General features: G+C 42.0%; 1 protein-coding gene across 1 annotated transcript; it reads right to left on the bottom strand.

Annotated features, from left to right (window-relative positions):
- Nucleotides 1-345: 345 nt before the first annotated feature.
- On the bottom strand, nt 346-11,596 carry FAM3B (FAM3 metabolism regulating signaling molecule B). The gene is made up of 8 exons (XM_084272347.1): nt 11,503-11,596; nt 7,834-7,977; nt 6,883-7,006; nt 6,090-6,148; nt 3,682-3,732; nt 2,426-2,513; nt 1,539-1,671; nt 346-613 (listed from the first exon to the last, which is right to left on the bottom strand). Exons 1-8 carry the CDS (start codon nt 11,519-11,521, stop codon nt 524-526), a joined length of 708 nt encoding a protein of 235 aa, XP_084128473.1. The 5' UTR covers nt 11,522-11,596; the 3' UTR covers nt 346-523.
- Nucleotides 11,597-12,693: the final 1,097 nt, after the last annotated feature.

Below are 12,693 nucleotides of genomic sequence, written 5' to 3'. Positions count from 1 at the left end.
GCCACTCTCCGAGGTGATGGCCCAATTCTGAGTTGTTAATAAAAGCAAGCCTAGAGTAACCCCAAATCTAGTGAAATTCTTTAACACTAACATGAAAATAACTTAACTTTATTGCTAGTGATTTTATATTACAATTTAGACAAAGTTCTGCTCGTACAGTAGTCTTTAAATGGAACCAAAAGAAAACACAGGCTAAACCAAAAGAAACAAAGAAACAAACAAACCCAAAATGCTAAAATTATTAATAACAATGGAAAAAAAAATCACTTTCAAAAATCCTGGCATTTCAGGACTGCCTTCCTGAATACCATAATTCCAAACCAGAGTATTTTATTGCCACTTGTCATCAAAATATTTATTCGTTTTCAGATTAAAGCCTCACAGAGGAAAGAAAGGTTAAAAACTGTGCATATGACTTACTTCACAATTACTGTTCAGATGCCTATTGGGTTCTGAAGGCAATTTACTAGGTTCATAAATATATAAATATAGAATCATCTTTATTAATGAGGTATGCATTTGTTTACATCAAGTTTCTTGGGATACAGCCTTCTATTTGGATTTCAGCTGGCCAGCCACCATATCTGTTTTGCTTCCTGTCAGAGTAGTTTATCTGTTTAAAAAAATAAAAAGAAAATAAATAAAATCAGTATTTGGTTCACCGCTTACAAACTAGTTTGTAAAACCTCATACAGTGCAAGGGGGTGATGTGGTAGGACGGGGAAGCTAAGTAGCACGTTGCACATCCTGCTCAACATAATGGGTAAAGACTCCACCAGTTTCTCTCGTCCACAGAATGCTTATTTCCCAGATGGCTGTCATAATCTATACTAAATTGAATATCATTTTTTCTAGCAGAAGCACTGTAATGTGAAGAAGATCGCAATAATATTCAGGGAAAAACAAAAAACCCAGAACTATGAAAGTTTCACGTGACTTTGGAGGGAGTCAGTATCATCCAGGGAACTGACCTCTGCAGTGGGTTTTCTCATTTTTGCTGGCCTCTGTCATACAGACGGGCGCTACTGGGCTTAGAGAAAGCGAATACAAGGTCACAGATGCAGATAGAAACCTGATATAAAAATGGCATCTTCAGTCCTCCTGAAGCCCGAGGGCAAGTTACACAGGAAGGTTCTGTGATGCAAGTATTGCTGTATTTGCACGGTCAATTTGAGACAGCCCCATTTTCATACAAAAGCAGCCTTTATTTTTAGTAAGTCCTTGGGATTTGTCCTCCCAGAAAAAAACTGCAGTCTCTGTACAGCATGTCAGGTCAGACATTTCAAAACAGATATTCTCTAGAGTCACTGGTCCCTTCTGAAATTTGTCTACAGGTGATTTAGTGCTGGTGCAGTGGGAGTCAGCACTGTACAGCCCAGATTCAAAGCAGAGAATGATGATACATTGGAGAACTTGCTTCATAACACTGAGGCCTGCTGAACTGACTACAGTTTATTACAGCTAACTGATGAAATCTGCACCTGAAGGCTGGAACTGATACACAGACAAATACAAAGTGACAATAAAATGAACCTGACCTTTTCTTTTTGTATATCATCTGGCAGCTTGAAGCCTTTGGCAGCTATAAAAGCCCAGCTTGACCTGAACTTCATATTCCATATTTCTTTACTTCCCAGCTCCTGTACTATTTTTTTGGCGTCATTTTTCAACCTAGGGAAATTTAGTGGGAGAAAAAAAAAAAGCATTAAAAATTCAGGGCATGAAAAAGCTGAGAAAGAACACACCTGGTTTGTGCTTTACATTATTAGGTCAGCAGAAGCAACAATGAGAAGTTTAAAAAAAATCCTGAGAGCTGTCTTGGTAGCGTGCCATTAAACTGAGAGAACAATGCTCTTTTTCTTCCTCCTCTCTACATGCCTGATGTTAACACAACCTGTTTGTAACAGCACAGCGGGAAGAAAAATGCATCTAAAATACTATTTCAGGTTTCAACCCTTCTTAAGTAAGGACAAGGACATGAACTGTTTATCAACCAAATGATTAAGTCTTTCCCTTTACTATTACCTCATCATGAATTCAAATACATGCCCCACCTCCAAGACCTGAAAGGACTTAAAGAATCAGGTTAAGATGTAAGAAGGAATGCAAATGAGAGACATTATAATGGGAGGTGTGGGTACTTTTTATAATAGAAGGTTCTGACCCAGAGGTAACAGCAGTGCCCATTATAAGGACAACTGTTGCTTTCAAACAAATACAACACTATCTGTCCGTCTTTGGAAGCATCAGCAAGCATGAGATGGGCAAGTACTGAATGGACATGGAATCAAAACCTTTTAGGCAGGAAATGAGAGAACAACCCTGACCACAGAGTGAAATTTGCTATTCCTTTACACCATTATGCATTAGGGATTTTCAAGCTATTCAGTGCTCTTCCCCAGCCTGTCATGGTTAACTTGCTTACCGGGTGCTTCCATCATCGTGTGTCGTCATCAAAAGGAGGGAGCCTTCTGGCGCATTTTTAATGAAAGCTATCATCTCTCCAGAGTGCTCTGTTGAATCGATTACAGAACTAATTATCCATCACACGCAGCTCCTTTCAATTTTTTTTTGCACTTTCTGGCTTTGTCTATTCAAAAGCAGACCTAATCAGGCAATTTTTCTGTTTACAGGCAGAGGGCCTAATCCAGGGAGGTGCAGAAAGCTGCTAGCTCTCACTGAAGTCTAGGAGGGCACGGACTGATCTGCAGTTCCCAGTAGTATCTGAACAAAAGCCATTTACGCTCTGGGTAAGTATACAGATGGTTTCTTAAATTTACCTCAAGCAATACTACACAGGCAAGCATTGGAATACCCCAGGAGTGGCTGTTGCTGTTCTGCGAGCTTCCTACAACCACGCTAACTGCAGAGCCGAGTTACGCACCCCACTGTACACCCGCTTTCATTAGGTGTCAGCCTATTTGCAGCACTAGGCTACTTATCGCTTTTGAAACTGCTAAATATCCAAAAGAGTCTTGTTTTACACACACAGAGAAGAATATAACAGGAGCCCTGGAGACATGACAGTCTACACACCATATATAAAACTGTAGCCCCGTGATTAGTCTCAGTGAGAGGTCTGTCCATGTACGTAAGGGCACAAAAGCATTTTAAGTGGTCAGAGACTCAACTTCCAGTGCCTCATCGCATTCAGTTTCTCCTTACTAATAGGTAAGGGAACCGTTACTGTTCAATGTTTGGGAAGCATGTTAAAAGCTGTTCTTAAAGATCACCCTTCTAGCTACATGAAGGGATGTTAACAGACAGACTAGCATATTTCCTATGATGATTTTGCAACTAAAATAGAACAAAGTATGTCAGGGAAGGGAATTTTGCTGAGTGAATTATCAGGTTGTGGTACCTGGTTAAGTGCTACTCCTACCAGACTGAAATAATGTAGGGGAAAAAAAGAAGACAGTTAAAAAAAAAAAAGCAAGAATATATATTAAAACCGAGACACTCAAGCATCTCAATCAACAGGAAAAATTCAACTTTTCAGGCAAAATTTGTCATCAGATCTGGCCAGAGCATAATTTATGAAGACAACAGTTACTTGTTTCTAGCAGATGCCTGTCAATAATGCAATCACAGTAATTTGAAAGTGCAGGATAATTACATAAATGCAAGTCCTTTCTTAAAACTGAAACAGTAACAAAAACTCTATTGCACTCTTTTCCCTACCTCCTTTCCACATGTCAAAAAAGTTCACTGATGTAACTTTTCCTGTTTTATCTGTAATTAAAAAAAAAGGTGTATAAATACAAGTAAAAATTATTAATTTCATCAGAATATATAGTGTTTTCAGCTAAAGATAGGCATCTTTATTTATGAGTATTATTTGGCTTCCGAGTTTTCTTTTGTTTACATTTTTTAATTGGAAGGAATATGGAATAATGTAAGCTTAATGTTTGGGGAGAATATTTTGTTTCATGTAGTTTCTGAATTATCACGTGTGACTAAACAGGTTTTATTACTCTATTATTTTAAAGGAGGAATTTGGTTTACTGTGTGCTTCCATGTTTTTGTATTTATATATACTATACTATACTATACTATACTATACTATACTATACTATACTATACTATACTATACTATACTATACTAGGTGATGACCATGAATAAGAAAAGTAGCCTAAGACTATCTGAATGAGCTTAATACTAGTCTGTGCAGTGTTTCAGATGTGCAAGCTTTCCTATCATTTGAATCTCGGTGGGCAGAAACGCAACGCTTGTCATTACCATAGCAGAAATGGGAGGTGTAAACAATTAGCAACCTCAAAACATTTTAGTCAATATTCATCATTAATTATGCTGTTTAGACAGCTATCTTTGTTGAAACAAGACATGTCCAATTGCAAATATTTCTCACGTTTCTAAATCTAGGCCGACTGCATTAACTGAATTTTGTTATCTAAGACCCTGCTTGGATCCCAGCTCTGTGAGAGGGTCTTTTCCATTTAGACTGCATCAGCTCATTGCTAGTGAGAAGACCCAGCAATCCCTTCTGGCTTATCTTTCATCCATATATGGCAAAATCATGAAGGCAAATTCTTCTGAACATAGGACTCTAAATGGCAGGTTCATCATGCTGATGAGGGGAAAAGGTGGCAAAAATCTTTCAGTGGTAAAACAGCATCTAGAACTGGGCTCTTCTAAGTGGAAATCAGAAAAAAATGGGAAAGGTTGTAGTGATGACAGGAGAAATCCACAAAATTCTTTCTCTCTCCATCTGTGTTTTTAACTTGGGCTTAATAGTTCTGTCTTCCTTCTTACAAAAGACCATATTCATTCAGAGAAGAAAGAGCTATCGTTATGGATTAAAACAGAAGTGTGATGCCATAGGAAGATTAGTGAGCACAGTCATTACTTGGACTGATCTAATTAGAGTACATGTAGAAAATGTGTCTCACTACAAATTGGTTCAAGATAATGGACAGCTTTACCTGCAGACAGAGATGAAAGGGTAGCTAAAGTCTCTAGATGTGTGATGAAGGAAAGAGCTGTTTAAAAATGTGTGAAATTTGATACTCACTAATGTCATATGCAACGACAATCATGGCTCCCTACTCCTATTAGCTATAAACTTGCATATGCATTCAAAGTAAGTATTTGCCCTCTTACTCTACAGCTGTAGGCTGAAAACTCATTCTTAACTGTGTACCTATTATAACCAGTAAAGTTTTTATGATTACTTGTTGGGAAAAAAACGCCACAGTAGTTAGCTGGTAAAAAAATTATTTTGGAACAGATTGTTACCTATGGTAATTTAACCCACTGACTTCAATAAAACCACGCAGATTCAGACAAGGTCAAGATCTTGCTTTGCAATACCGAGACAAAATTAAAAAAAAAAGAAGGCACATAAGTGGTTTATGTTAACAACCAACTTGACTGTGCATCTGAACTCTCTTTCTTCCCCTCTCCCACACCATTTAGGCATTTTGGCATTCACTTTTCTCATGATCCATGAATACACCGCACTTCATCATCATTCTTATGCATCTAAATTAAAATGGTGCTTCTGGATCTGGAATAAACTGCACTTTCTGCTTTCCAGTAGCTCCTACTGTAAGCAAAGACTTAACGACAATTTAATATTAATCAAGCCTTGAGTTTATCTTGCTGTTCATGGACCAAGTCTGGAAAAGAAGTTTGTACCTTGGTTGTACCTTGGGGCAGAACCACAGCTCTCAGTTAACAGCTCAACCCTTATCAGTGAAGCAGTAGATAACTTTTATCAAGGACCAAACCTGAAAGTTGAGTCCTACTGCTGATTATTACGGATATTTTTGCTACAATACATAAGCAGTGGTTCTTTTATCTAATAAAATACACATATGTCATTTATATATACATATTTTTATCGTCTTATGCTGATTATAAAAACGTTTATTTATCCAGAAGAGTATTTTTAAGACAGATTTATTTTTCTTACATTTATCATGAATCAAATTTGCAATTTTTTCCTTTCCTTTCATATTAACTAGTAAAACAACTCCAAAAAACCAACACACACACCCCCCCCCCCTAATAACTGTAAATTATTGCGGGACAAAAGTATGTCTCTAACATTGTTTCTCTTACTTACAATTCACAATGGCAATGTTTATACCTCTTCCAACATTACCCTTCTCTTCGCTTATAAGCCTGGAATTGAAATAAATACAGGATCAGTAGAATGCATCTGTCCAGAAACTCTGACACAAAGTTGTATTTACCAATGCTAAGTCACTTGCTGAAGTTCAGGTTCATCACAGAATGGCTTGGGTTGAAAGGGACCTTAAAGATCATCCAGCTCCAACTGCTCTGCCATGGGCAGGGACAATTTAACTTGACTTTGTAGTAAACAAGAGCTATGGCTTAAAAATCTTGCTCATTATATGCGTCATTTTCCTTCAATGATGCACAATGACTCTCAAAATGAGACAGCTCAGGAAAGTACTCTCTACAGATGCAGCCAGAAAAAATGAAGCAGAAACCGCCCCCCACCCCCCCATGATAAAATGTGGGTTTGTGATGGTATTCAGTGGGCTGTATTTACCAGTTTAAAAAGCCATGAAAGAACCTGACTTTCAGAAGGTGTTGACTATTCAACACGCTGTAAACTGGCCACTCCGGATCATTTAAAAATCACACTTGAAACTAACACTGAACGCTTCTTATATAGAATAACAAAGAAAATAACCAGAGATTAAGTATTAAAAAAAAATAAAAAATGTGTATGTGTGAGAGTCAAATATTGTCTCATATATATTCTGAGGTTTACCACCAGAATAGTGTCCCCCTAGTAGGGGATTACTTGCTGTTCTGGAACCAAAATGCAAGGCCCTTCTTTACACTACAAAGCACTCGCTCAGAGTTAAAGTTAGACTAGTACTCACAGCTCATCCTCAAAACAAATTTTAGCTAGTCTTTCTTTGCCACCGCCGCTAAGAATCCGATAGGCATAGTTCCCAGGTAAGCAGGGAGACCAGTGATCACACTTCTGCCTTTTTGGGACTGGGGCTGCAACAACAAAGATGAGGAAATGTTTTTCTGGATGCTGCATAAACAATTTCTACATGGAAAGAATCTCTTAATGTCAACATGCTGAGCTCAAACATGAATACATAGAAACAAATCCTGCCCATTTTCCAGTATCACGGCAACATTATCGCAGATTTCCCTGGGCTTTAAGTTATCACTGACTTCCAAACAGCTGCTGGGACCAAAAGCAAGCTTACCTAGGGAAAAAAATGCCCCACATCGTATGATCTGATTTAAATCTAGAATAATTATTTTGGCCATTTCATATAACAGGAAACAAGGGCTAGAGGGATGGAGGATTCCTACCAACAGCTTGAAGTTAATAGTTATTGTTCTCATTTTAAGCCCTTTTTCACATGATAACATAGTCACAGAATGAGAATAATGTACACATTAAGATTAGAGGGGAAAAGCAATGAGAATTTAATCACAAAGTCTGGCCTGTGATTCAACAGTTTCCCATAACTGTGAAATACACGTTCGAGAACCAAAGCTGCAGCTTTCTGTCTATATGCCAGCAAACAAGCAAGGTGCCCACATTACTATTCAACAAGTAAGGTGTCCTTACATTACTATTCAATTAGTTATATTTGCATACTAGCAAATACAGTCTGACATTGTGTTTCTTCAAGGACAGCATCTCAGAAATAGTTCAAACTTGCGCTAATCAATTAACTTCATGCAGCCAACTTAACTCTTATAATAGCACATACCAAATAATTTATTAGTTAGGAAGCCATCTATCATTTACCAGGTAAATGCACAAGTTTAGATACAGTATAAGGAAAAAAAATACAATTACGCACCCCTCAACACTGGTTTCTTTCCAATGTCTTGAAGAGTAGCAAAAGAGGCTGTTATTGTCTCTTTGGATATGAGGCCAGCAAACATGTATCCCAAGTACCAAGCAGCCAATACCATGAACAGAAGCCCTGTTAATTTCACAAGATCTGCCAAGGGGAAAAAATAAAATAAAATAAAATAAAATAAAATAAAATAAAATAAAATAAACCCAGATAGATTATTTTATTTCCAGTATACTGTGTTAAACACAGCCTTCAGAGATTAGGCAAGAAAGTATCTGTCGCCTTTTGATACACTGGGTAAAAATAACTGAAAGCAGCCCAAATAACTTCATTTACACAATGAGCTCTGACCACATTCAAACATGATTATTGTGTTTCACTCTCTCTGTTACATCACAGTCTCCACAGACTGTACTAGCAGCACATCTATACACTATGAAAACAACAGTATTCACAATTTTCCTGATGATGAGGAAACAGAAATCAATTCTGTGTTGGCTATCTCTCCTCTTCCTCCTCATCAGAAAAGCTAACGTGTGTCCCTGGTCTAGAAGAATAGCACCACCCAAGTTACGATGATAAACAAGGAAATATCGCACTGCGACTGTGAAACACTGACATTTTGATGTTGTGAGATACTTCCTGATCTGTAAGGAACCATATCTTTGAACATAATGGTTTGTTAAAGTGAAAATGGAAAAATATTTTGTTCCCTAGTCCCGAAAATCAAGTTCTACAGAACCAATGCCCCCCCGCCCCCCCAGCCGCCCCAGCCAAAATATCCAATATGTTCCTTTCATCAACCTGCTAGAAAAATACTATGTAATACCTAGCCTAAATTTTCCTTGGAAGTCTGCACTCTAGAAGATCCTCCTTTTCCTTCTCAGAACTGCCTTTTATAAATACTAAGATTTCTGCCCTAGCCCTTCTCTAGAATAAGGCTGAATTGTTACTTGTTCTCCTCAAGTTGTTTTGCAGGTCCCACCACCCTGAATTCTGCTGAATTGATCTGTGTCTTTTACTGCAGAAAGGATACCTAGTTCAATGCACGCATTCTGGGGGTTCTAATTCTGGTTATTCATGCCAGAAGGAAGTTGGTGTTTTATTTTTCTCTTAAGAGCAGATTTTATTGACCCAGGTTCTGCTTGCAATCCACCATAAACACCACATCTTTTTTCTCTCTGTAAAGATATTACTTCTCTAGCCACTCCCTATTGTGTATTTAAGCATGTGGCTATTCCTACATTCTACCTAGTTTTAAAACCAAAAAGCCTAACAAAACACCATAGAAAAAGCAAATTGGCAAAGCAAACACTGAGCTGTACCACCACCTGCACTGCTTCTTCTCTGTCATAACAACAGATATGCCAAATGGCCCTCTCTGACCAAGGTATCCTTAACTGAAGCAAAGCTGTAGTCCATCCCTTTAAACTGTGAGGAAGAATGCAGATCATTATGAATACTGAAGGGAAGGTTCTTCTGTTAAAAAAACCCCAAATCTCAGTTTCTCATTTCCTGAATCAGAAAAAAAGGCAAAAAAGGGGAAAAAAGGCAAACCCAGGAAAACTGGGTAGAGAAAAGCAAAACCAGAGAAAAGAGAGAAAGAGAGGGAGAAAGGAGAAGAAGGGAAAAGGGAGAAAACCAGGAAAACTGGGGAAAACCATGGAAAACAGGGAAAGGGAAAAAAAGCGAAAGGGGAAAAAGGGAAAGGGAAAAAAACAGGGGAAACAAGGAGGAAAATAAAAAAGGAGAAAAAAAGGGGGGGAAGGGAGGAAAGTAAACCCTCTTGAGATACTGTATTGAGCTCTTAACATGTTCTGTGTCATTGTATTTAGGAGTCATAAGTGTGTGCATTTGTGTGACTAAGAGGAACACGGTAGGAGAAACTTACTGTATTTTTTAGCAAAGGACTAAGACTGAGAATATAATGAATCTTCAGATACAACAAATTTCCCAATAATTACCTCAGCCTCAGGGAAATCTGTCTCGCTCCAACCACTAGGAATGGTGCAAAGCTGCACTAAAATCACGGTGAAAGTTGTTCCAACATTTAATTCACGCAGTGAATGCAAATGTGAACACTGGCAAACTTCACACTTGCAAAGTAGGAAGCTGGAGAAACCATGCAGAATGAAACCTACTCACCTTTCACTTTCTGAATATAAAAATAATACTAGATTTATGCACAAAATGTATTTAAAATGTAAAGGAGACCAACTCACAAGCTTCAAAGACAAAACCTGGGAAGCATTAAATGAAAAGTATAACAAGTTTATTTGAAGATTTCAGGGACTATTCTTTCAGCGGGGTGGGGTGCATTGTAAAGGTTATGAGACCATCAGTCAAGTTTTGTTTTGCTTTTTCTGTTGTTGGCTTAGCAGGTTTGACTTTACAATGATTTGGCACTAGTTTTCATTGCAACTATGGAGCAATTCTTGCTGCAGAACAGGCTCAAGAGTATTTTGCCTAAGGGTAAATGAGCAAGTACAAAACGTCTAACTTCTAGTATTATATTCTGTATTTTACTTAATGACAGCTGCTTAAGTGTTTCTAAAATGTGTTTAAGGAATATGTTTACCAACTCTCCCGCATCGTTTGTATTTAGTTCTTGAAATTGTCAGAAAAGATTTTTACTGTAGACCAACTTCTCATTTTGCTTTCTTGGATCCAGAAGGCACTTGGGGGCAGGCCTGAAGCTATCTGCTGGGTCCACCCTGGTCACTTCGATTTACTGAGGTTACATATCCCGCACGGGTTTAACTCCTTTTCTGAGTATCCGCACAGCCACGCACAAGCCCCTACACAACCGCCGCTAAGCCACACGCTCACACAAACTTAAGACAGTTAAGAGAGCTTAAGATATGCTGTCCACAGATGGAGTTTTTCCTGATTTTTAGAGGCTGTGTCTCCGCAGCCCGTCACTCAGCTCAGCATCGAGGCACCATGTTCCACAGTGGGGCTCGGCCCCCCCAAACCGGTGGCACAAACCTCCTCCCCTCCACTCCTGCCACGGAGAGGTGCTCTGCCAGAGGTCCCTGGCAGTGCTCAAGGTGTCAGGCAGGTAAGGGGGCAGAGAGGAGCAGGGAGGAGGAAACCCTGCGGACAGTACGGCTGACGGAGCGGCAGGATGCATAAACCAGCAAGCAGAAGGAAAAGAGGACGATTCGCCGTCTCACCTCAAGGCAACTCCCAGTCTCTTTCTCAGGTGCTCGCATGCCCCTCGGCAGCGACTAGCGCGCTACATGTAAGCGTAATATTGTAATATTTTTGTGCTCAGGTGACTTAAAACGCCCACGGTGCCACCCTCGGCTGACACAGGCCGACCCGTACGCGGCAGACCTCTAACGAGGGGGAGGAAGACTCGGTTTAAGACTCAAGCCTCAATGCTTCCAACCTATAAAGCCGGGCATCCATCCATTTGCACACGTTGGCCGGGGGCGGGCGGCAAGGCCCGGCCCCGGCCCCTCCACCCCGGGCCGGGTGCTCAGCCCCTGCTCGCCTTGGGCAATGCCGTCGGTAAGAGCCCTCCCGCCCCTTCCCCGCTGCGACAGGCCGCAAGGAGGGCGCAAACTGCCAGCGCGCCGCCAGCCGCCTGGCCGAGAGCACCGGACGGCGGCCCCGCCGCCCTCCGCGCCCCCCGCTCCTCACTCAGCCGAGGCTGCTACTCACAGTGCCTGTTCAGCCACATTATTCAGGACCGGGGCAGGCTGCCCGTTCCTCCTCTCGGGACGGGCAGGGCCGACCCCCCGTGCTGTCCTACAGCTGCCGGGACGGTGCGGGAAGGGGAGGTGGACACCTGTCAGCACCGCACCGCCCCGGCGCCGCCGGCGGCAGGGCACGACAGGGCAGGGCCGGGCAGCGCCGGCGGAGCTCCGCACCCCGCTGGCTCGGGCCATTTCCTCTGACGGGGAAGCCGGGGAAGGCAGCTGGGGGAGGTGGCGGCTGCTGTCACCGCCCCAGCAGGCGATGTGAGGGGAGGCGGGGGGGCGGCGGGGCGCCTCAGAGGAGCCGACCAGGGGTCGGCGGACGACTACGGCCGCGGTGCGGTGGGGAGCGACGGCTCCTTCGCCTTCCCGGCCGCTTTGCCCTTTGGTGGCGTCGGGGAGGACCGAGCGGCGAGGCCTCGCGTAATTCCCCTGGCAAAGGCCGCGGAGGGCTTGGCGCTCCTAACGGCTGCGGCGGCGGCCCCGGAGGAGGAGAGGGCATGAGGCGTTGGGAGGGTTCCTCTGCCAAACCAGCTCCCGTTTGAGCCAAGGAGGCGCCACGAGAAAACTTAACAGCTGGACACATAAGAGGCAGTGCTGACAGTTATCTTCTGGCAAAGGAAGCACAGCTGGGCAACAGGATCAAAAGGAAGGCTCACACCCCATCCACGGGCCTGGGCGAAAAGCTGTTTCCCCCAAATCTCGCACTGAACCAGCTGTTTTCAAGCCTGTTGAACCAAACCCAGAAAGCAAACAACAGGCAAGGAAGGGCTTTTTTCCCTTGCCCACATCATGGGCTTGCTTCCCCCCTTTTAAAAGTTGCAGTACCCGACATGCTGTGGTTGGTGGGTGTCTGCAGGCCTGCGTAGGTGCTGAGCCCCGTGAGCACCAGGCAGCTCTGACCCTGAACAGAGGACATCACAGCTCAGAGCAAAGACAACTTCTGAGAGCTGAAATAACCACTCAAAACATGTTCAGAAAACTGAGCTGAAGCACGCCCCCCCCCCCCCCCCCCCGCTGGGCAAAACCCAAACAAGGATGTTAGTGAGTTTATTTGAAAATTGCTCAAACTACTCTGGGAATTAGTATTTACCTTCAGAACTCTCTGATTTAGTTTCCCTTAAGCTCCTTAGTTCCCTCTGCCTTTCGAGATGCA

Source organism: Gallinula chloropus (assembly GCF_964237585.1).
Source record: "Gallinula chloropus genome assembly, chromosome: 1".
Classification (NCBI taxonomy): Eukaryota; Metazoa; Chordata; class Aves; order Gruiformes; family Rallidae; genus Gallinula; species Gallinula chloropus.
The sequence above is the reverse complement of the archived record's forward strand: the minus strand, read 5'-3'. Positions and strand labels throughout refer to the sequence as shown.

What these genes read in the sequence shown, in the direction of transcription:
- FAM3B (XM_084272347.1), bottom strand. An exon ending in ATTTGTTTTGAGGATGAGCT is followed by an intron (nt 6,149 to 6,882) that starts GTGAGTACTAGT and finishes TTTCAATTCCAG; the next exon opens with GCTTATAAGCGAAGAGAAGG. An exon ending in TTTTGACATGTGGAAAGGAG is followed by an intron (nt 2,514 to 3,681) that starts GTAGGGAAAAGA and finishes TCGATTCAACAG; the next exon opens with AGCACTCTGGAGAGATGATA.